General features: G+C 48.8%; 1 protein-coding gene across 5 annotated transcripts in view; it reads left to right on the forward strand.

Annotated features, from left to right (window-relative positions):
- The first annotated feature begins 918 nt into the window (after positions 1–918).
- The window catches only part of PDGFRA (platelet derived growth factor receptor alpha), a 47,161-nt gene continuing 24,369 nt past the window's right edge, over positions 919–23,710 (forward strand). For 2 of the 5 annotated variants that reach the window (XR_004901979.1, XM_036020507.1), the window contains exons 1-9: positions 2,150–2,266; positions 10,692–10,752; positions 13,618–13,935; positions 15,237–15,497; positions 16,620–16,750; positions 18,469–18,640; positions 18,732–18,921; positions 21,446–21,561; positions 22,493–22,619. Coding sequence is in view for 4 of the 5 variants with exons in the window: in XM_036020507.1 (XP_035876400.1) it covers positions 2,237–2,266; positions 10,692–10,752; positions 13,618–13,935; positions 15,237–15,497; positions 16,620–16,750; positions 18,469–18,640; positions 18,732–18,921; positions 21,446–21,561; positions 22,493–22,619 (1,406 nt within the window). In the remaining variant the exon portion in view is untranslated. Of the gene's footprint in view, positions 1,095–2,149; positions 2,267–3,837; positions 3,967–4,543; positions 4,759–10,691; positions 10,753–13,617; positions 13,936–15,236; positions 15,498–16,619; positions 16,751–18,468; positions 18,641–18,731; positions 18,922–21,445; positions 21,562–22,492; positions 22,620–23,710 lie in introns of those variants that run through there. The other 3 variants (XM_028507916.2, XM_036020529.1, XM_036020521.1) reach the window with 3 other exon arrangements.

Raw genomic sequence — 23,710 nt, forward strand, 5'->3', positions numbered from 1 at the left:
CCCAACCCTGCGGCGCAGGCAGGGTCCCACCCACGCGGCGAGAGAGAAGGAGCTCCGGTCAGGTCAAAGTGCACCCTCCTGCTGAGCGCGGAGGTGGCGGGCGCGTCGCGGCCGATTCTCCAACGCCCTAGCCGGAGCCATGTAATGTAGGTGAGAGAAGCCGGGGCAAACTTCCAACCCCGAAAACAAAGACCCGTTAGAGGTCGTTCTGTCGGAGACCGTTCCAAATCTACACAGACCCTTGAATTTTTGCACTTTCTTTCAAACTCGTTTTCGAAACAAACAAACAAACAAACAAACCAACAAACCTCCCCACCCCCAACCCCCATCTTCCTATGGGGCTCAACAGTTTGTCTAATCTCATTAAAGGATTAGCAGCCACAGGGCACTTTTCCTGAAAGACCTCAGGTTCAAACGACCCTACCGCTTGGAGACCTCTCCTGAGGGCCCAGTTTCTAGATGGGCTGGGAATTTCTGCAGAAAGCACACTTCTCGACCCCAGACTTCTGTTCTCTCTGGGCATTTAGTACAGTTTTACGTGTCGTTTTTCTTCCAAGGGGATACTCAGCAACGTAGCAGAGTAGGAAACACCATCCCCCCCAACGAGGAGGTAAACTCGTCGGGAAATGATGAGCCGTTTGTATTTTCACGAACATCTTTCTCCGCGAAGCATCAACGCCTCCCCTTCCCGCCACCCCCAATCCATCTGGTCCGCTTCTCCCCGCCCCCCCAGTTGTTGTCGAAGGCTGGGGGGTTGGGGCTGGACCCCCTGATTGCGTAAGAGCAGCAGCGAAGGCACAGCCTGAAGGTTGGGAGTGTCAGAGAGCACTGAGTTCTTGGAAACTTTTATTTTGAAGAGGCCAAGGGGGTGGGGCTTCATTTCCTGACAGCTATTTACTTAGAGCAAATGATTAGTTTTAGAAGGATGGACTATAACATTGAATCAATTACAAAACGCGGTTTTTGAGCCCAATTCAGTTGGAGCTAGAGGGAGAGAAACAGAGGAGGGGACCACAGGAGAGGACTGCAGGCCGTGGACACACTTTTTACTACACATGTAGGATTTTCATTTCGAATTGACATAACAGGAGAAGGTAAGGGAGAAGAAAAAAATGATTTTTTGTTTCTAAGAGCAGTCCCTGTCAGGCCCTTTGGGCTAGAAGAAGTGAAGTAACTTCACTCAAACTTTGACAATGAGGAAAAAACAAAATTGGAGTTGAATTCCAGTGGAATGTCCAGAAAGTAATTTATTTTGAATAAATTTCAGTTGGAAGGAAGATAACCATAGAGTTCGAAAGTCTAAGGATTTAAAAAAAAACATTTTCCAGACCTATTTTTAAAAGCAGTGTTTTTCTAACAACTCTATGGCCTCCCAGAGAAATTGTTTAGGCGCACATTTTTGAGGTTTCCTTTGGGGCTGGGGTGGAATTAGCGTATACTGGGACGAGCACCAAGTAATGCTGTGAGTGGGGGCCGAGGTGTTTGCCCTCTTTTTGGCAGTGGGTCCTGGAAGACGACAGGTTTTTAATGAGTATTTTTCATTCCTCACTCGCGGTTTGGCGGGACAGCGTTGCCGCTGGTGGCATGGAGCGCGGCTGAAACACCGGGGAAGGTGGGGACAGAAGGGCGCCGAGGGGGGCGCGGGAGGGGTTGCGGAGAGGATTGGAGTGAAGGGCTCGGCTGGAGGAGGCTGGACCTTGGGTGCCCGCTGGGCGCAATCGGCGCCGGCCCAGGGCGCATAATTACTGGACGGCGCAGCGCCGGCTGCGAACAGGGGCCGGATTTCAGCGCAACCGTGGCGGCTGCAAGACAAGCAGAGAGGGCACGGACTGGGAGAGGGTCTGGGGAGCTCCCCAGCGGTTTGCGGGATCAGTGAAGTGTGAGGGGGAGCGGGCGCCTGCCCCGCAGTGCGCTCGGGTTGCGCGCCCCAGCGCGGGGGCGACGGAGGCGCGCGCGGGCTGGCAGGCTGTCTGGAGTAACGACAAACACATTTGGCCCCGAGTGAAGAAGTCGCCGCCGCCTCGCATTCCAGCAACTGGGATTTGAGGAATTTCGAACTGCGCTCCAAGGGGCCCTCATCGGCGCTGTCGTCTCCACCACTATCCGTCTTTGCGCGCCCCCTTCCTCGCGGGAACCGTTTTTTGCAAAGGCCGGAGCTCTGCTACTGCCCATTCCGGGCCACGGGAAGGAAAGACCAGAGATCGCCAGAGCGCCCAACTTTGTGGGAAGGTTAGGGATGACTTGGAACGGGGAAACTTGGTTCCAGGTAAGACGGAAAGAGGGAGGCGAACCATCTTCACTATCCGCCTCCGGGCGCCGAAGCCCCGGATCTCCCTCCCACGCCCCTTCCCGCGCGGGAATGCGTGGCACTCGCCGCCTGCATTAGCCCTGCGCTGCTTCATCCTCTCCAGCGTCCACTCTCTATTCCGCTCTCCAAGCGGCCTCCTTGCACCCTGTTCTCTGCGGAGCGGTCTGCCTGCGTCCCTCCTTTCTCTGTCGTCTATCCCCGTGGAAGTCGGCTTTTACGTTTACACGTGACATTAATTCCCCCCCGCAGAGCAAGGGGAGCGGGCGACGTTCACTTGGCTCGGAAACAACTGGGAACAACAGCTCTGTTCGGAAAGGGTGGTCGCGGCCAGCTCAGAGCGAGAGGGAGTGTGACCCAGTGAGGGGGCCTGGAGTCTCCGCTGCCCGGCCAGGTGTGCTGGAGCTGCCAATGGCCTGGCCAAGCCTCTCCGCCAGGAAGGAAGTTCTGAGCTGTCTGTCAGTCGGCTGTCTGTCTACCCCGCAGCCAGAGCGCCCGTCCCGCACTTTGCTCCCCCAGCCCCACAAAGACGTTAGGATGTACAGAAAGAGTGTTTGGAAGAACTTGCCACTCATCTCTGAGAGTGAGAGGCAAACCCGGGCTGGAGAGGGAGAGAGAATGGCCCTTATCAGGTCCGGGCTGCCCCGCGCCTGGCCAGGCTGCCTGGAAAAGCTTGGGGCTGGGCGGTGTGGGAAATGGCTTTTTGGCTCCACAGCCTAATTGCTCAACGTTTTGGACCGCCTCACCGCGGTCGCTCCCCACCAGAACTAGGCAGCTTTTTAGAACAGGAGGAGACATCCAGGGCAAATGGGCGCGACAATCATCCACACAGCTCCCGGGACTAACACCCCGGAGCCCAGCGAGCCCTAGGGGCCGCAGGAGGGGAAGAAGCAGCAGCGCTGGGGCGTGCTCACACACGCTGCCGCGTTGGCTCTGTTTTCACGCGCTCCCCGCCCCCAAGCTGACCCACCCGGTCTGTGGTGCTGCTGCTTTGCATCCCTTTCCTCTTTTCCAGCCCCTCGGCTTCCTCTTTCCTACAGTCTTCACGGTAAAGGGGGCCGGCCCTTCCCCCGCTCCCCGACAGGCGAGGGCCGGACCAGCCTAGCTTTGACGTCCTGGTCTGTCCTTGCTTCGGGGCTCTTGAAGTCTTGCTTTGGGCTTGACCCAAGTGTATCTGGACTCCAGGATGGGAGTCCTGAGAGCAAGCGGGGAGGCAGAAGGAGGAGGTAGGGTGGGGAGAGTGGAGGAGATAGCCGTAAGGAACCCATAACTGACCCTGTGCCTTGGCACAGGCCGTCTATTGGCTGAGAAGGACCCTAAGCAGAGCCCCAGCTCCCGGTTCCCGGCCCCAGGTCCGCTTTCCTCCCAGGGCGCGGGCAGGGGAGGGGTGAAAGGGGAGGGGCATCGGGGTAGGCTTTCCAGCTGCAAACGCGTCTGGCGCCGAGGCGGGCCGGGTTTGTTTCTCCTGGGGACCGGCCGTGGGCGGCGCGCAGTGCTGGGACGCGTCCTGGGGACTCGGTGGTCAGCGCCTTCCCGCAAACCCCAGCGGTTGGAGGGTGGGGGACTCATCTGGCCTCTGTGGAGCTGCGAGAGTTACTTTTTGCTGATGGAAAAGTAGCAATTCTGGGGAAAGAGCTAAAAGCCAGCTCGGTGACCGAAAGGTGTGGCTCTCAGCCTCCCTCGCATCTGGTTTCGCGGGGGTCCCCGAGCAGCATCAGCCGTCGGGGGCGATGCGGGGAGGTCTTGCAAGCTGGTCCCCCTGCACGGGATGCAGGGTAGAGGGCAAACTGCTTTTGCGCACTGCGTTCTAGTTTGGGCTCAGCTAGTGCTACTCTTTTGCTGAATTTGCTCAGTGGCATTTCCTTTTGTTCAAAAACTGAACAGTGAGCCAGGGATCGGTTAGAAGTAGAATGGAGGGGATAAAGAAAACCTCGCTCGTGGAGCGCTTTCTTCTCTTCTTATTGCAATTTTCCTTCCCTGCGGAAGCGGAGCGAGAGGTGTCGGCGGGCGCGAGTGTGCACTCTCGTAGTGGCGGCAAAGGCGAGCGTCGAGCAAGAGGTTACTGGGGGAGGCTCGGTTCATAGAAGCTGAGGGGGCGCAGTGTCGGACTGATCGCCTAGGCCTTCTCCTCGAGCAGCTGCTTGCAGCCGCGTGGCTTTGGAGCCCATAGGAGGCGCTGGCGCGCGACTGTAACCCTAAACCCCCAGCTCCTCTCTTTACACCCCTCCCAGCTCCCCTCCCTCCACCCAGTCCAGCCCCCTCTTGGGTCTCAACTGAAAACAATGCAAACGCCAAACGTCTTGCCTGGGGCGCTGCGGCGGCTGCTGCTCTGAGACGTGGAGCGCGGAGGACTAGGGCGCAGAACTCCGGAGTGGACGGTCGTCACTACCATCCCCTGGTGTCCGAGCCGTGGAGGAAGTGGAGGTGGCAGGAGTGGGAGCGGCCCTTCCCCCGTACGTGTGGGTGTGGTGGGGCAGTGGCCAGGCAGTGTTATCACGGAACCTCTCAGGCGGCGGGCGAGCCGCGGTGGGCGAGCAGTGGTGAGGGCTGCGCTGTCGGGGACCTGGAGCTTGAGCAGACTTGGGAGCAGGAAAGCCAGCGGGTAAGATTTGCGGAGCTGCTGCGCCCTCTAGCGGGCTCCCAGAGTGCGGTCCAACCTTCCGCCAGCCTCCGGTGTCCGAGAGTCGGGCTGAGCCCAAGGGGACCCCCAAAGACTATCCCGGGTCACCTTTTCTCCTTCTGGAGGCCTCCAGTAGGTGCCTCGAAGGCACTGGGTCGGCCTGGGAGGCGCTGGGTGGGCGGTAGGGAGCCGAGGTCCCCGGACATGGGGGTGAGGATGGGGCGTCGTAATAATTAAACATGGGAGAAACGGAGGACCACGGAGGCTGGAAGGTCCCCTGAGCTCGTGGTGGGTAGGAGGGACTAGTCCCCGACTTTTGTTTTCCAACCTCTAGCAAACTTCTCTGCTGTGTAGGCGCCCGTTGCTGTTTGTTTTACGACCCCGCGTTATTGTGTAAACGGGAACAGTCGTTTTCAGTCCTCGATTCCGGGGCTGTACGGCTGTCACGGCCCAGCCCGGCAAGATTAGGGGGGTGACAATGATATGCGAACAGACTGGGCTGCGCGGGGGCCCAGGTGGCCTCCCTCCTTGAGTGGGCGGAAACTCCAAGATGGGAAGAAGGTTGGCTAAACAAAATCCTGAACCGCTGAGCCTCTCTCGAGTGGCTTTTCTTGAACTTTTGAGGCCTGGGATGGCAGTGTCGTTTCCTGGCTCCCGAGGCCCCGGCTGCCCCTGCTCGCAGTGAGATAGTGGTTGTACCTGTCCCCTGACCCCTGAATTCTCCTGCCCCCCCCCCCCCCCCCCCCCCCCGCGGAGAGATTCAGAAACAGTCCCTCCGTTCCTGCTTCCATTCTTCGGTCTTTGAAAGGACATCACTACAAAATCTATAAGTACAGTCTAAGAAAGGAAGAAATTTTAAGTTAAGCTTTGGGACATTTTAGTGCAGAATTTACGGAGGCATCTGTGTCCCCAGGAACCTGTGGACCCACGTCCTTGGACCAACACTGCCATCTGCTGCCCACACTCGAGAACTGCAGTGCCTCTTTTAGGGAATGGGCTTGGTGGAGATTCTAAGCAAATTGTGGCAGAAACGTGCATTTTGGGGGGAGGGCAGCCGGTAGGACCAAGTGAAAGATGACTGAAGATTTTTTTCTATAAAGCTGCAAGAATCGTTGGGAGATCAGTTTTTATTTTGTGGGTCTTTGTGTACTTTCTTTTCTGCTTTGGTTGTTACTTCTTGGCATATCAGAGCAGAATTTTCATTTCCCTTTATGAGGAAAGCCTTAGTGTCCCAGGCCTGATGACCCCCAGCTCAAGGGTACTACAAGCTGCTACACCAAGGTCGTCCCACTAGGAGTCGCACCAGCTTGGTTACACTCTAAGGGAAGTGTCGCATTAGTCTCCATGGTTAAATATCTGATGCAGGAGAGCAGAAAGGTTTGTGAAGGCACATTGTCCCATCAAATGTAGAAATACTCCAGCCCCAGCCCACCGCTGGAATGTCTAATGGAGCTCAGGGAGACCGAAACAGCAAAACATGCTGTACTGGGATATGGATGCTGGTAAACACACCCTCCCTGAAGTTACCGCCAGTGAAGAAAGGCCCTGGGACCGCCTGGGCTGAAGTTATGGGACTGAGGAGAACATTTGTCACAGGGGAAAAACAGGATATGTAATTTTCACAGTTAGAATTAACTTAGGAGAGCTGAAATTAACTAAACCTCGGAAAGCTGAATCTTGAAGTCCTCAGTGGCTTTTGGGACTGTGAGAGCGTCTCCTGAGGCCTTTAATCAGGCCAGGGTGGGGTGGAACTCAATCTTCACGGGCTCCACAGTGGGCGCATCGTGCAGTGGGTGAGTGGGAAGCTGGTCTGTGGCTTTGTGAGAATAATGCTGCGTGCATACGTCTGGAAACAGGGCCCTTGCATCGCTTGCTCTGTGAACTCTCTGGCTTAGCATGTTGTCTTGGGTTAGCGAGCCACACTCAAGGGCTCTTCACTTGTGCTTGTAGGACGAGATGGCAACCTGTGAAAGAGAAAGAATGATGCCTGCAAACACGTGCAGTTCTCTGTTTATGTGACTGTGTATTGGTTCAGCTGAAAATGGTCTGAATCGCCACACCAGCACTGGGCAGAGACTGAGCTCAGATCAGCTTCTCCCCTGGGCAGATGATGCAGGGGACGCCACACAGCCTCTGGTGCCCGGCTTTCTCAGGAAGAAGTGGAGTAGCCGCTCTTGGCATCCCTCTCATTGCAAACAGCTGAGGAGTCTGCAGGAAAAAGAGTCAATATGAAAACCAGTAGATGTAGTTTCCAAAGCAATTAAACCATGTAACTTAATCTTTACAATAATGTAGTAAGGCAAGCTAGCAAGTCAGGTGTGATTATCTCTGACTTACAGAAGAAGAGATGGAGGTCCAGAGAGATGAATGAAGTAGAGCCTAGTCCAATGTGATTTCTATCGTATCTTCTTTTTTAAAAAAAGGTTTATTTATTTTTAGAGAGAGGGCAAGGGTGGGGTAAAGAGAGGGAGGGAAACATCACTGTGTGGTTGCCTCTTGAGTACTCCCTACTGGGGACCTGGCCTGCAACCCAGGCATGTGCCCTGACTGGGACTCGAACCAGCAACCCTTTGGTTTGCAGTGTGGCACTCAATCCACTGAGCAACATCAGCCAGGGCTGAGTTCTATTGTATCTTCTAAGGGAAGGAATGAGAAAGACAACAGAAAGGTGTGTGTGGGGGGTGGGCATTTGTGGGGAGGATCACAAGTCCTTGCCTGAAACTGAACATTTCTCAAACTTGTGGCAACTGTTTCTGAGTTGTGATTACAGAGGATTGAGACCGAGGTCCAATGTATACCAGTAGTTGGCGTGAGAGAAATGATTATGAATGTTTTAGAAAAAGCTTTGGTTGAAAAGTATCGTTTCTCTTCTCAAAGCGATTTGTTCTTGCTGACTCATCATGTGCCATGTTTCCCATGTTTCTCTGAATTTGTAATGTCAGTGAGTCATATTTGCACATGTGATTTCTGTGTGAGCTCCAGGGGAGGGGTTTCACTCCCGCCGTAGAAAAGCACGGGCACAGCAAGTCTCCGGGAGGTTGTCGCTGCAGGGCCGTGAGCAGGGAAGCCTCCATTCTCTCTGGTGGTTTTCCGCGACCTCCCGGCAGGGCGAACACTGCTATTACTCATGAGGAAATTGATGAGTAATGACATGAAACTTAAATCCGCTTGGGTTTCCAGCCAGGGAACCACTCTTATCAGAGAAGGGCGCTTGAAATCTCTTAAGCAAAAACATGTTGATTTCTTAGTATTGGCATCATTATCGCTTATCCCCAGGCCCTGTTTTCATTGCCCACTTTGTATGTCAGTAAGTATCCTACCTGGCAGCGGGTCCACCGTATCTGGATGCACAGAAGGAAATCTGGTGGGGCCGGGCCAGGGCAAAACGATGCTCAGAGCCTGCCCTGTAAAAGCGGCAAACCCCTCTCTTAAGCCAGAGAATGCTTTAAAGATGCGTTGTTGGCAAGCCCTGCTAAAGAAATACAGGATATAAATGCGATAAAACCCAAGACAGCAAGCTGGCTCTGGAGGGCTCCTTTGAAGTTGTCTAAGTGGATTATCAGTGGGAGGCTGATATATATATGGACAAACACACCAGCCCTTACTGCTAATTGAGGTAGCTCAGGCTGGCCGTCCTGGCTCTGGGGCCCACTGTGCCCATTACAGCAGCAGCCGAATGGAAACCCCACACCCAGGAGGAGCACATGCCCGGATCCTGAGGTGCCCTCAGCCGGCCATCATTGTGCAAACTGCAGTGGGGTTCACAGCGCTGCAGCTGTGCTCCTCTCACTGTGGTGAGCAGAGAGGAAAAAAAAGCGAGGCCCTGATTTGCATTAGGAAATAGTTGGGAGCGGGGGAGGGGAACACAAGGCTGAAACACTGACCTTCCCTTGAGAGGGACCATATGGTGGATTGGGGAGAGCATGGCTTTTGCATGGCACAGACTTTGTGTTAGAATCCTGGCTTTGTCGCCAGCTGTGTGACTTCTGGTCATTTGCTAAACCTCTCTGAGCCTCAACTGCCACTTAAATCGGTCACAGGGTTATCATTAACAACCTGGGAAAACTTTGGCGTAGTAAATATTGGTTTCTCATTCCTGCCTTGGAGAAAACAATAATTTTTCCCTTGTCTAACCCATCCTCTTTCCAGTTACCAGCACCTCATCTTTCTTCCTCCTTCGTTTTCCTGGGAGAAGTCAATGAAGCAGAAATCTGATTTCTGCAAATAGATTACCTCGTCACTTTAAAGCAAAAATTTGTGACAGGCACCACCAAAAACAAGTAGGCTATTATTTCCTGGATTCTGTCCAACCACACACACACACACACACACACACACACCAAATCAAAATCAAATAACTAGAATAAATGCGCATACATTGAATTTCTCCTTTTTAAATTTTGTTTGTTAGGCAGTTTAATTCAGGAATTGTGCACACACATCTTCTTTTCCAAAGTCAGTGATGGGCCAGATTCAGTCCCATGATGTCATTCCAATGCGAGAATGCGAGAGCTGGGTTTCCAGCCGCTCGGGGGACCCAGGGCAGCCCAGGCTGCTTCAGTTAAAATGTGGGTGCTCGGCACCCCCAACACCAGCAAGTCCCTTTACAGTAAGGGATCTTCAGTAAGACTCCTTTATCAATGACTTCATAGGGGAAGAGCAGAGGGAGACAAGATAAAGTGGGCGGGGGTATGCACGAAAAGACAAAGATCAAGCAAAGGACTTTTCAGAGAGTTGGCTGGATCAGCGATTTTCTCACAGGGCAACACGGGACCCTCTTTAATTTTTCTCTTCCTCAGTATTTGTTACCCTGCTTGCCTTCCTTCCTTCTTGCCCACCGCTTCCCCAGCTTGTGTGTTATGCACATTCAGTTTCAATCTCTTGCTCCATTTCTCTTCATGCCCCAGATTTTGTTGCAGGGAATCAGAATTCTGAACTTGGTATCTGCAGGTGCCATTATAATCTTCATGTGAAAATGAATCATCGGTCTCCATCAAATGCGGTCCTGTGCTCTACTGCATCCCCCGAGGCACAGGCAATTAGTCACACGTTCCTCTCCCATTTCCTTTCCCTCCTTTGCTGGTCTCCCTTCCGTGCCCATGTGCTGGGCTTTCTGCACCTTGTCTGGCTTGAGTGAGCGCAGTAGGTCCCAGGAGAACTGAGATGGGCCCAGGAGAACCGAGCCTGGGATGGGCCTCTGGTTCACAAAGTGACATTACCCTCTAAGTGACGTTGGCTAGTGGGACTTCCAAAAACTCTAGATCTCAGAGAACAGGATGTTCGTTCCAGCCGAGCATCTTCTCTAAAGGTTGTAGAGCATGTGACCTTCCTGTCCTTTCCGTAGTGGGTGGAACACAGCAAGTGACAATCCATTTTGAGTGAAAACAGCTCGAGTTTGGAAAGTTGAGTAAATACACGTGTTTACTTCTTTGTTTTTTCATGCTCTTAATTGAAATGGTGTAAAAGGACCAGTTCTCTTGGACACATTCCATGACCATAAACAAGACATTTCGGAATTTGAAAACTGCGTGCCGTCCAAAGGCATTCGGCTTCAGATGGCTTCTGTCATGAACTTGGGCCCCATCGGGCTGTCTGACTCATTCTTCATAGATATTGTATTATTTTAACTGTGAATCTTCCACTGGGATGTTGTTTTACTAAAATGATGCTGTTGACATTTTCCGTAGCTCACAACACAAAGAGAGCGAGGCTCACGGGTTCTTTCTATCGGCTAACACTGTTTCTGTTTGACTTTTCACTTTGCAGTTTTCCAGAGCGATGGGGACTTCCCACCTGGCACTCCTGGTCGCAGGCTGTCTCCTCGCAGGTATGGGTCCCAGTCTTCTCGGGGGTCTGTTATCCTGGGGGAAGCCTTGTTTTCCATGTTCTGGGGTCCAGGGCATAACCAGTCCAACAGAGTGAAGAGAAGTAGAAAACTATAGGACGTAATCTAGACTGACCACAAACCTTTGTTTCCTATTTCAAAAAGAATGTTCTCCAGGGGCAATTTTAGTGTATGTCAATCCTGGTATTGAAATATTGTTCGGAATGTTGCTAGGGAACATCTCACTGCCCTCCTCCTTTTCTTGAGACATGGGCTTCCAGTAGAGGTGGGTCAGAGAAATTCAAGGAAGTTTAAAAAGAAAAGGAGAATTCTCGTCAAGGAAATGATACCTGTTGTAATGTTAGAGAAACACCCACCCTTTCCAGTGTCTTTTGTTACTCTGGGTTCTTGAGGCCTGCTGCTGTATCGGTAAAAAGGAACGGAATTATTTAATTAAGAGTTATACAGGCTTAGAACAATGGTGGAATTCTACCGTTAAATCTCCCTTTAGAAACAAAGGTACGCCCACGAACACACAGTCCTGCCCCAGCACTCTGCCCAGTCGGGCTAGTCTGAGCACGCCAGCCAGCAGTACTGCCCTGTAGAAGGAAACAAACAGAAGTCTGCCACTCACTCCTCCCAGTGCCTCCCAGTAATCCGCGCTCCCCCGGGCAGGTCTCCCATGGCTCTCAGCACCACAGCTGTGTCACCGAGAGTGCCAGTTCTTAATCGAAACCATGTGGCACCTCCTCATGGATGGCCTGTGAGAGTCCTTTCATCCCCTATTGACCCAAGTGGGCCGGCAAGGTCCCGCATGGTCTCCATCTCACCGGGCGCCTGCCTTTATGTTTAAATCCCAGACTGCATCCTCCTTCCTAACCCCATCTTCGACTCCTCCCACAATTGGCTACACCTGTTAACACCCCCATATTTTTCTGCCTTTCTGGGCTGCCATAGTTAGTCTGGGCAGGAGTGACCCTGAGGCGTGGGGTGAACCATCTCCAAGCTGTTACGCAGGCGCTGTGACTGGGGAGGAGCTGCCTCCTAGCTACATCGTGGGTCCGAGTCACGCCCATCTCCCTGGCTCTGTGCAGGCACTGGTCTTAATACCATTAAAACACTGGCCAAGTTCCTCAGATGCACCCCGTTACAGTAAGCCATGCCTGTCTACAGTGAGAGATGCTTAAATTGCTAGGAAATCTTAGAACCACCTTTTCCAGCCATTCTTTGTAAAGGATCTAACAGACTATTTGACTCTTGGGATTCTCACCAACTCTTCTTCACCATGAGGATGCCATTGGGGCCATTTGTTGAAATATTTATTGGGCTTTTCTTAATTATCATCCAGATATTTATACATTGCAGATGTTCACTGTGAAACCAGCAGTTTTTCTAGTCTGAGGGGTTTCACTCAAACCTGTTAGCACGTTCAGGCCTTATCTATGTGGATACTGTAGCACTGAGCGAGATCAGTGCTTTAGTAGTTCCAAACTCCACTAATTATATGTCTTTGACAGAGCGGTAGGTGACTCAGTGGTGCTTATCCCTTCTGTCTGAACTAGCTGCAGGGCTTACAGTGGCCCTCGGTGAAGATGGGTGGGGTCTCGGGCTCCGAGACAGATTGGAGATCATTGATTACCTCTGTGGTTTCTACCAGCAGGACGGGGAGCGCTCACTCCCCCTTCCCACCCAAGAACAGTTTGGGAGAGGAGTAGTGGGACGAATAAAAGGCTGTTTTCATTTGTATTGTGCAATGTGAAAATAAAATTGTCAACTCTCTTAAATGAAAAAATGTCAGTATCATGAAAGACAAAAAGGCTGAGGAACTAAGACTATATCATCCTTGAGCAGCCCCTGGATCCAACAACAAAAAGGCTAGTAGAGACACTGGAACCACTGGGGAAAGATTTTGTGTATATATACATATACGCACATATATACATACACATACATACACATATGCGCACACACATACTAGATAGTAACATTATGTTAGTGTGACATTTATCGGGTGTGATCATCGTTTTTTAGTTATGCAGAAGAATGTCCTTGTTTTTAGGAGGTAACATGTTGATGTGTTAAATAAGAATCGCAGTGTCTACAAGTGACTCTTAAATAGTTCAGCAAAATACACGTGTATGTGTGAATGAGAGAGAAAAAAGTATGTATGGGAAACTCAGAACCAGCTGAAATGAAATTCATTTAAAGATTACAACATGACTCATAAGGTATCCTCTATCAGTTTTGTAGACAGGGGAAGCTAGACTGAAATTTCAGGCTCGAAGATAAACTCAGACTCTTTCCACTCTGGGGCTCTACTTACTCTTATTTTTGAATGAAAATCCACACTGTCCCTCTTTGGTTTCTGGAAGCCGCTTGAGAGGAGGCACACCTGCATGCGGGAAGAAATGAGAGATGGGTAGTTTCTGAGCACAGCTCTGCTCCATGCTGGGTGCAGCGAGTCTCCTGCTCCCGTTCCCCTCCCCTCTCTCACTCAGGGAAGCCTCTGTGGGGAGCATTGGCAATAAGAGCCCATATGTGCGTGAGCCTATACCATCTTGGGATATTTCGTGGTCACACATGAGAGTCTGAAATATGGAATTGGAATCAGACGTCCTCTCCCCGAGTGTTTGGGGGCGGTGAGTCTGGGGGACTTAGTGCAGCTATTGAAGCCTTTGAAACGATTGCTGCTCTCAGCAGATGCGGTGGCTCTTATAATGGGGGTCCTTTCATGGGCCTCTAGGCTAACGGATTTTTGTGTAGAAATGGGCATTGTTTGTGTAAGCGGCTACTGTTGCTTCTCTTGGTTCTCTGGGTGAAACCGTCCCTTCTGGCTGCATCCTATTCAGAGCCTGTTTCCTTTTCCAGGGCCGAGCCTAATTTTCTGCCAGCTTTCATTACCCTCCATCCTCCCAAACGAAAATGAAAAGATTGTGCAGCTGAATTCATCCTTTTCTCTGAGATGCTTTGGGGAGAGTGAAGTGTCCTGGCTGTACCCCATATCTGAGGACAAGAAGGCCAATGTGACCATCAGAAATGAGGAGAACAACAGTGGCCTTTTTGTGAAAGTGCTAGAAGTGGCTAATGCGTCGGCGGCTCACACGGGATTGTACACTTGCTATTACAACCACACGCAGACAGAAGAAAATGAGATCGAAGGCAGTCACATTTACATCTATGTGCCAGGTGAGCCGGACCGGTTCTGGGACGAGGCTGGTTGTCATCCTGTGTCTCCTGTATTCTCTCATCGAGATTTAAAATAATATAACAGTAATAAATATTTATTGGAGAAAAATACAGGCGAACACACAAAATTAAGTCGATCATTTGTAATGTTGTCATGAAGTAATTCATCGTTAACATTTTGGAACTGTAGTTAAAGTTTCAGAAATCATCTTTATTGTGGCATCTCCTTTATCGCTATCACACAAAAAATATCTGTGATGTGCTCGTTTCTGTTCAGTTCAGTCTAGTTCCACAAATGTTTGCTGCACACTTCCTGTGTTGTGTGTCAGGCACTGTGCTGTGTGTTGGGGGCACAAATTAATTAGGTAGACGCCATCTTGGAGTTGCTTATAGGTCCCTACAATAGTTTACAAATAAACAAGCTGTTTCTCAAATTCACTAATACATGTGTCTACTCTTGATGAATTGGAAGGGATTTTTTTTCTTTTTATTAAATTTAGAGGCAAATCTCCTAGTAATGATGTTATCTTCCGTCCTCTGAGAAGTAGATGCCACGGTAGGAGTAGGGTGGGGTTAAGCATGCAAGGGCTTTATTAACGAGAGGCGCATCTGAGAAAATGGGGAGGGATCCCGCGGAGCTGCTGGAGTTGTTTGCATGGTGAGTGTGACTCTGAATGAAGGAAGGCGGGAGGGAAGGTGGGACAGATGAGTCTTAATCCTCAATGGAAGGCCCTGGAGTTCTCCAGCCTAAGGAACCTAGTTCCACATGGTCATTGGTTGAAAGCAGCCCTGGGGGCGTGGCCTTGGTTGTGATGGATCTCAGAACTGACCCCTGCAGTTGGAGGAATGCGGTGGGGTGCTTCCTCACTGCCTGCCCCCACTCTGATGGACTAGGTTTAGCCATGAGCTGACTGTAGGGGTAGGCATTTTAAAAAGCATTTCTTAATTAAAAACTTCTGACTATGTTCTTTAGTTTTGAACAGAGTCAATTATTTTATTGCCCATATTTTGTTTTTTAGTAGTTTAAATTTTGATTTCAATTCCTGGCTAAATTTTGATTACTATTCCTATGTATCATCAGTGCTTTTTTTTTTAATTAGGGCATTTTGCATTGTTCAGACTTTAAAATCATCTTCTAACTATTATGATGACTAATGTTAGTGGGGTGACAGCTTCTGAACATACGTGTAAAGTAAAATTCATACCTAGTAAGATGAATGCCAATGGGCTAAGTTTTGTATGTGTGTATATATATGTGAAGTTAATACTTAAGGTGCTTTTCTTTCTCTTTTAAACCACAGACCCCGATGTCGCCTTCGTACCTCTAGGAATGACAGATTACTTAGTCATCGTGGAGAACGATGATTTTGCCATCATTCCTTGTCGCACGACTGATCCTCAGACGCCGGTGACCTTGCTCAGCAGGGATGGGGTGGTGCTCGCCGCCTACGACAGCCGACAGGGCTTCAACGGCAGCTTCTCGGGCGGGCCTTACATCTGTGAGGCCATCGTCAGGGGGAAGAAGTTCCAGACCATTCCGTTTAACATTTATGCTTTAAAAGGTAACCGCCCTCTCCCTCCTTCTTTAAATGAGAGTTACAGGCCTATGTTGCACACCTGAAACTAATATAATATTGTATGTCAACTGTAGTTGAAAAACGAAAATATTAAGAATTAAAAAAATCGAGTTACAGGCAAAATAATTACATGCATATAGTATTTTTTTTTTTTTTTGGTAGTCCCTGGGGATGGAGATCCTGAATTCTGCCTTGGGGATTTGGGAGCCCACCCTTCCCATACAGTGTTAGGCTGGCCTCTGTGGCTATAGTAACATGAAGCTTAGCCTTACTGAAGGTAAAAGCTTTCTTACCCCTGTCAGGTTTTGTGTTTCATTGGCTGACTTCAAAATACTATAAGGAATTTTTTTCATTGTATAAGCCTCTTACTGTTTTATTCACATTCCTGACGACAGAGACCCCCAAAACAAACACACTTGGGGGAGGGGCGGGTGGATGCCTAGGTTAATTTTAGTAACTAAAGAAAAGTGATTTTGACTTTGAGAAAAGCACGTAGTTGTAGACTTCATCCCTTTGATGTGAGAGTTTAATGAGAATGGGAAAGTATAATACACGTGCATGTCAGCGATTGGTTGCACACTTAGCACACAGGTAAGGCAGCCGCGAGAGGATGCCATTTAACTCCTGTCAAGGGCCTGTTTTATGCCAGGCACTGTGCGGGGCTCTTGAAAAGCACTGAGAGTAGCTGGGGAGCAGAGGAGGACAGGAGAGTGAAGGACGGGGTGGGAGCCGAGTGCCCAGAGGAGTGCTGGTCAGCAGAGGCTGGTCGATGAAACGACTAAACACACCAGCAAGGGTGACTGCAGAAGAGTACAGTCCCAGGGAACCGGGATGCTTGGGGATGCGGTGCTCTGTCCAACTGGAACTTATTTTTACTCTTGTTATTATTTGTATGGGTGTGTGTTATTTTGTATGATAACTACATGCCAGATTATATATGCCAACTCAAAGTCAAGGCTTCTGAGCTTTTAAAAAATTTGCGTTGATTAAAGTGGTTTTCAGGTTATTTTTCATGATTTTCCTAAAAACCCAAACGCCCCAAACCTCCTAAGATCCTAACTCTACCACAGATATTTAGGTCCTTTTGTTTGTTCTTTTTCAAAATAGCAACATCAGAACTTGACCTAGAACTGGAAGCTCCTAAAACTGTGTACAAGTCAGGGGAAACCATTGCACTCACCTGCATCGTCTTCAACAATGAGGTGGTGGACTTTCAGTGGACTTACCCTGGGGAAGTGGTAGGTACTCTCGAGGCTCCTGGTGGTGTGGTGAGGACTCCAGGGCTCAGGAGACCTGTTTGTCACTGACAGGGCATGGCACTTTGCTTCTCTAGACCTCAGTGTTCCGCCTCTACAGCAGGTGTATTTGGCTAGATGACTTTATGGCTTTCTGAGCAGTGGGAGGATTTGAGGTGACAATAGCTGGACCAGGACATCCAGCATGTATCAAGGTTGTACCCTGAACCTTCTTGTTCACAAGTCAGAAAGAAATAGGGAGGTTCAATGTATAAAGGACACATGGACAAAGCCACAGGGGGGTGGGATCGAGGGTGGCAGGTAGGGATGGCTGGGGTGGGAGGGAGCGGTGGGGGGAAATGGAGACAACTGTACATGAACAACAACAAAAAAAGAAATAAGAAGGTTCAGCACCTACAAGATAACAACCAAAATGTTAGAAAAGCAAAAAAAAAAAGTATTTAATGGCATATTGGTGAGACAGTCATTTATTCTCACTTTCTTGACTCCTGTGCCTTGGGGTTTCGAGGCATTAGTAATGCTGACTGCCTGACCCCTCCCGTTTCTGCTTTGTTGCCTGCCACCAAGGATACTGTTCTGCCTCCTGCCTGCCTAGTCTTTCTTTGCATGGCTCACCTTTAGTGAACACGCATCCCTTGAATCATTCAGCAAAGGTTTAGTGGTTTTGCTAAATCCCAAGCAGTCTGCTAGAAGCCAGCCCATGCACAGGAGGAGGAAGAAGGGGGGAGTGGAGATGGATGTGGGGAAGGGGGACCACCGTGCCATCTCTGGTCACCATGGGTTTGCACACAGGGTCTCACTCATGCTAATACCTGTGCCACAGGTACAGGTATAAAAGAGAACTGAGTGTAAAAGGCAGTGGCAGTCCGATGCAGAAATGATCAGCAGTGCTTATTACAGCAGCCTTGGAGGACAAAAACCATATGTACATTTTTCCCTTTACTCCTGATATGCAAATTTCTGCTTTTGTACATATTCCCTGAAATATGAAGCTATTTGATTTTTCTGTTCATACTTGATTGCTTTTAATACTTAAAACATAAAATTTCTTTTCCATTTATTAGAGATAGACACTTTTTCTCCCCAAACCAAAGTTCATGCTGTTTGGCCTTCAAATATACAAATATGTAATCAGTTTTTGTCCGATACTAAAGGTAATGCAGCATTACCTTTGAAACTTTATAAAATATAGAGAAACAGGAAAAGCCATTTCCCAGAGCATCACTGTTAGTATCTTATGGAGATAAATCTTTTAAATACTTTGTATACATGATAAATGTTCAATAATCAATAGGTATTGTACTTTTTTTAGAAGAGTTCTTTTTTAAAGATTTTATTTTTAATAGGTATTATACTTTTAACAGAACTTTGTTATATCCTTTCCCCTTTGGCAATATAGCACAAACACCTTACTATGTTATCAAATATCGTTTCAAAAGATGATTTTGTAAGGAGCTAGCTTAAAAACAATTTCTTATCAGATCCTATTTTTTAGAGCAGTTTAGGTTTTCAGCAAACTTGAGTGGAAGATGTAGGGATTTCCTACACGTTCACCGCCTCCCCCGTATCGCCATCCTCGCAGGGCGGGACGTTGTCACATCATTGTCATCCACCTGCTGTCACCCACCGTCCTTAGTGTACAGGCGGGTTCCCTCCCACGAGCTATCTTTTTAAACTCAGTTTTCCTCCTTCTGCTGTAGAAGAGCAAGGGCGTCGTAATGCTGGAGGAAATCAAGGACCCGTCCCTCAAACTGGTGTACACGCTGATGGTCCCCAAGGCCACGGTGAAAGACAGTGGAGATTATGAATGTGTTGCCCGCCAGGCCACCAGCGAGGTCAAAGAAATGAAGAAAGTCACCATTTCTGTCCATGGTACACTCTGCTTTCTAAAACGTCAGCGTCCGTGCTGCTCGGGATCCACTGTGCGGTGACCATTGTTTAACGGAAACTCTTCCCTGTACAGAGAAAGGGTTCGTTGAAATCCAGCCCTACTTCAGCCAGCTGGAAGCCGTCAACCTGCATGAAGTCAAGCATTTTGTGGTGGACGTGCAGGCCTACCCCCCTCCCAGGATATCCTGGCTCAAGGACAACCTGACTCTGATCGAGAACCTCACGGAGATCACCACCGACATCGAAAAGATTCAGGAAATAAGGTAAAAACCCCGCCCACCCCTGCCTTTTCTTTTTACTGTGAGCCCCTGGATAGACAGAGGCCTGTGTGTCCTACCGCCCAACCCGGGAGTCCATCTAGAAAAATCTAGCAATCCGATTTGGGAGGAACTGGAAATCAAGTACCTTTAATGATAATATTGCAATGCAGTGATAGTATGTTGATAAGTATTTAATGATGGGATAAGAAGAAAGAACTAAAAATCTCTGTCCCCCATTGAAAAACAGGCTCCTAGATCCAGTGAGGGGTGGAGGAAAGGAAGTAAAATTGGACCCACTTGGACTGAGCAAGAAGCAATGTTATATGCATCATTCATATTGCAATCAGACTTGTACAGTGATTACAGTTGCGAGGCAATTATGTAAACTGACATAAAATAAATCATCACTGACCTCCTTTGAGACACATTTGCCCCAGTGAGACCTCCACAGGAAACAAGGGTGGAGCCTGGCCAGACTGGGTAGGAGAAGAGGTAAAATGAGGAGTTTGGACCCCTGCCCTCTCAGAGCTGTAGACTACTCTCTTAACTGGGTGGTGGAGGTTTGGGTAAGTCATGCCTCAGCCTCAGTTTCCTCATCTATAACGTAGGGTCAATAACACTCTATGTCCTTCAAGGCAAGGGCTTGGATCAGGTGATATTTCAGGTCTCTTACAGTTTGAAGCTCTGATTAGAATCCAGGAGCAGAGGGTACCTCCTGAAGGACCCAGCTAATCCAGCCCTGTGCCCTTGTCAGAAACCGCCCCACAGAGACCAGAGTCAGCCCCCTCCTTCAAACCACCAGGGAGGAGGAGACAGAACCTCTCTCATCAGTTCACTTTGCCTCTGGATTCGCTTTCTCCTTTCTGACCTAAGTTCCATGTGTAATTGGGAAGCAGTGTCTGAGAACATGAAATTTTAGGACCTCTGTAGACGATGATGGAAAATGAAGTGGAAGGCTTTCTGATGACCCAGAATGCAGGGGCACAGAGAGGTGGGCAGTGCGGAACTTCCCACTGGGCTGTGAGGCCAGGAGGAATGGGGGGCCCCTGACACAGCCAACACTTCAAACACCTGTACAAGCACTCTCTGCAAGTGGGAGTCCGTAGCAATGACACCTGAGGGGTCCAGGAAAGCTGCCTGTTAGAGTTACGCAGCGTGCCTTCAGCACATGCTCTTCTAGTTCCTGTTACGGGCCAGAGAGGAACACGATGGATGGAGTGTCTGGATCCCTGGAGCTCAGAGCTAGTGGATCCACCAGCTTTCCTGGCTGGACAGTATAGAAAACGGACAGAAGATCATTTGGTTATCAGCAGCCAGATGTGCCTAAGGGCTCTCTCTAGGAAAATCCAGTCCTGGCGCATGTCCAGTATGGTGCTGCCCAGGGACAACCAGCCCTGCGTGCTATTACCACATGTCCTAGTGCCCAGCATCTTAGGCTAGAAGACTCTAATATGCAGGACACTTTTGAGACTATGAAATGCTTCTACACATACAATTTTATTTAATTAATTCTGTCAATGACTCTACATTAGGCATACAATTTTCCTATGCTACGCAGATGGAAACGGAGACATTTCAATAATGAGAATTTCAGTAATGCCCAGGGTCTGCTCACTACGAGAACGTCAAGAATGGCCAAATTCTCCTCATTTAGTTAGGGCTCTTCTCCACTCTCGTTGCTCTTCTGTCCTGTGATGTTTTATAAGGAAGGACGAGTGGGCAAATGCTAGATTGATGTGCACGCACACACACGTATGTGTGGCCCAGTATCACGTATAATGCACACAGGTAAGAATCTTTTGGGGGAACTTCACTTTAATAAAGGATGAAGAAATACATTTTTAAGTTTTTTTTGAGTAAGTGATGAAATTCTGTGCTTTAAAATCATTTAGACATGAAGGTGCATTGTATGAAGCCTCATTCCACTCCTGTCCCTGCCTGGCCAGTACCTCTCTTCTCCCACCTCCAGGGAAACTCCTACTCGTTTTATTAGGTTCTTATGTAATCTTCCAGAGGTTTTTGTTTTTGTTTTTTTTAAGCAAATCTAAGCAAGAAGGAATGTTATATCCTCCTCCATATTCACATGGAGAAACTTCTCCACATCCATATATAGAGAGCCTCCTCCCTTTTCTTTAAATTGGTGTTTCATTGTTTGGCTGAACCACCAAAATGATAGATATTTAGGGGAAGCAAGTGTTTTTTAAACAGGTAAAAATCAAATGGGTGGGGTGTGTTTATTCCCATTCAGAAGGCAGGCCTTACCGAGTTGATGGTGCCTGAGGCCACATGAGCCATTGCTTTTCTCAAAATATCCAGGTGTTTGCTTAAGAATTAAGTGTCTGCGGCTCGGACCTTCAGTATGTACAGAGTGTGTTGGGTCCCGATGATCCAGACGAGAAAAAAAAGATGTTTTTATTTATTTATTTATTTTTTACAAAAATAAAGTTTAAATTGAACGTGGTAATTGCTGAAGCAATGGGAATTTATTTGGCTGCCTCTTGCTGAAACAGAGTCCTTTTCTTTCAAGGTATCGAAGCAAATTAAAGCTGATCCGTGCCAAGGAAGAAGACAGTGGCCATTACACTATTGTAGTTCAAAATGACGATGACACGAAGAGCTACACTTTTGAACTCTTAACTCAAGGTTTGTTCAGGGCGGTCTGAAGAGAATGCTTGCTCGGTGAGTGAGTGAATGAGTGTCTCCTGAGGAGAGTCCGGTACTTTTCTCCCGGGTCATGGAGGGAAGAGCAACACTTTCAGGGGAGAAGCAGGGACTGGAGATATCACACATCAGGGATAGCTTTACTGGACTTAAGAATTCATGTAATTCTAGGGGGTTCTAGGCTGCTCTGAAACAGTCAGATTGGACATTTCTAAGCTCTAACAACTTCCTTTCCCCGTACTTCTGAGTCTGGTACCTGCAAGTTCAGGGAAGAGTGAAATGAGGCTTTTTGGTCCAGATGACCTTAGCTTATTCCAGAGAGTTTGGACCTTTTTGCTCAGCTTCCCTTGTAGACATGGTACAGCGGAAACCCAAGTCCTTTCACGTTCAGGTTCAGCACCCACTGACTGAGCACCTACTATGTGCCAGGTCCCATCTTAGCTGGGCTCCTTTGTGCCTCATAGTAAATCTAGGATACAAGCAGTAGCCTATTTCTAAGTTGTTTGATCACAGATTTTAAAGAATCTTTAAAACTTAATAATATCCTGCAGTTGCACTCTGGTAAATGCGGCTTTAGATTCCTATTGAGCTGAATCCATTAGTTGAATCCCAAGCTATATTAATTTTAAGAGCCTCTTTGCCTTTCCAGCCAAGTAACCACAGGGGCCTTTTGCTTCCCTCACTCCAGATTTAAAACCCCACAGGGCACAAATCCCACAACACTGCAGCTGTGAAAATGCTCTTAACCAAGTGGATCTGTGCAAACTGGAGTGTTACTATGCACACAGCCTCCTCTTGGGCGGTTACTTGATTTGTAGGTTTGAATGCCCTGTGGGCAAGTTCTGAACTCATGTTCCTGGTTGTCGTTTCCAGAGTTTTGGGTCAAGAACCATTCACTTTTGATTTCTTGCAGTTCCCTCATCTATTCTGGACTTGGTCGATGACCACCATGGATCTACGGGGGCACAGACCGTGAGATGCACAGCTGCAGGGACACCTCTTCCTGATATCGAGTGGATGATTTGCAAGGATATTAAAAAGTATGGGAATCAGATGTTTTGCATTTGCGGTCAGAATGTTTCTCCCTTGATGCAGAGGACTTCAAATACATTTTACTTCTTTTGTATTTGAGATTCTTATTTGGCCCCTAAACTACCAGATATGGGTCTTTACATGGTCCTTGTGTGTGCATGTACATATGTGTGTACATGTGTGCCTGTGCACATGTGTGTTCATGAACATGGGAGCAAAAGGTCCATGGCTTTCATCCAATTCTCCAAGGGTCTCATTTAAAAAAAAATGAATTTAAAGAGCTATTTTTGCAAGAGGATTTTTGCTACCCTGCCCCACCTTTTGACCTCATAGTTCTCACATGGTGAACGTCATCTGGTGGCTGGACTGGCATGTGAACGTAAACACTGCCCATGTGACTGCTCACTACCTTGTGTGCCTGCCTGCTGTCTGATGGGATTTAACTCACCAGTTCCTCCTCCATCCCCCATTCCTGAACCTCCTCCAGTGGCACACGAGCAACATGTTCACCCTTGTGTCCATGGAGACTGGCTGTGTTCAGGAGCCTTGACTGCTTCTCCTACAGGCTGAGACCTAGCCCCTTCCTAAGGGCTAAGGGACCAGATTTGGATCATGACTGGAGCTACAGTCTAGGTCTCGAATCTCAACCAGGTGATCGCCCCAACCCTATGACCCTTGGGGCCTCTTTACAGTGTGGTTAGAGAGCAGGAAGGACTCCAGGCCTTTTTGAAGGGGTAGGAAATTGGGAGAGTTAAACATTCTTGGAAGTTAAAAAAAACCTGTCAGTTTGTTCCTAGGTTCAGGGCTTGGGATTAGCAGTTATATATATATTTAAAAAATTTTTTATTATTTATTTTCAGAGAGAGGGGAAGGGATGGAGAAAGGTAGGGAAAGAAACATCAATGTGTGGTTGCATCTCGTGTGCCCTGCACTGGGGACCTGGCCCGTGCAACCCAAGCATGTGCCCTGACTGGGAATTGAACTGGTGACCCTTTAGTTTGCAGGTCAGTGCTCAATCCACTGAGCCACACCGGCCAGGGGGGATTGGTAGTTATATTTGATTGGGCTTATCTCTGCCTTGCCTTCATAATCATTTAAT

The sequence above is a fragment of the Phyllostomus discolor genome, chromosome 1 (genome assembly GCF_004126475.2).
Source record: "Phyllostomus discolor isolate MPI-MPIP mPhyDis1 chromosome 1, mPhyDis1.pri.v3, whole genome shotgun sequence".
Classification (NCBI taxonomy): domain Eukaryota; kingdom Metazoa; phylum Chordata; class Mammalia; order Chiroptera; family Phyllostomidae; genus Phyllostomus; species Phyllostomus discolor.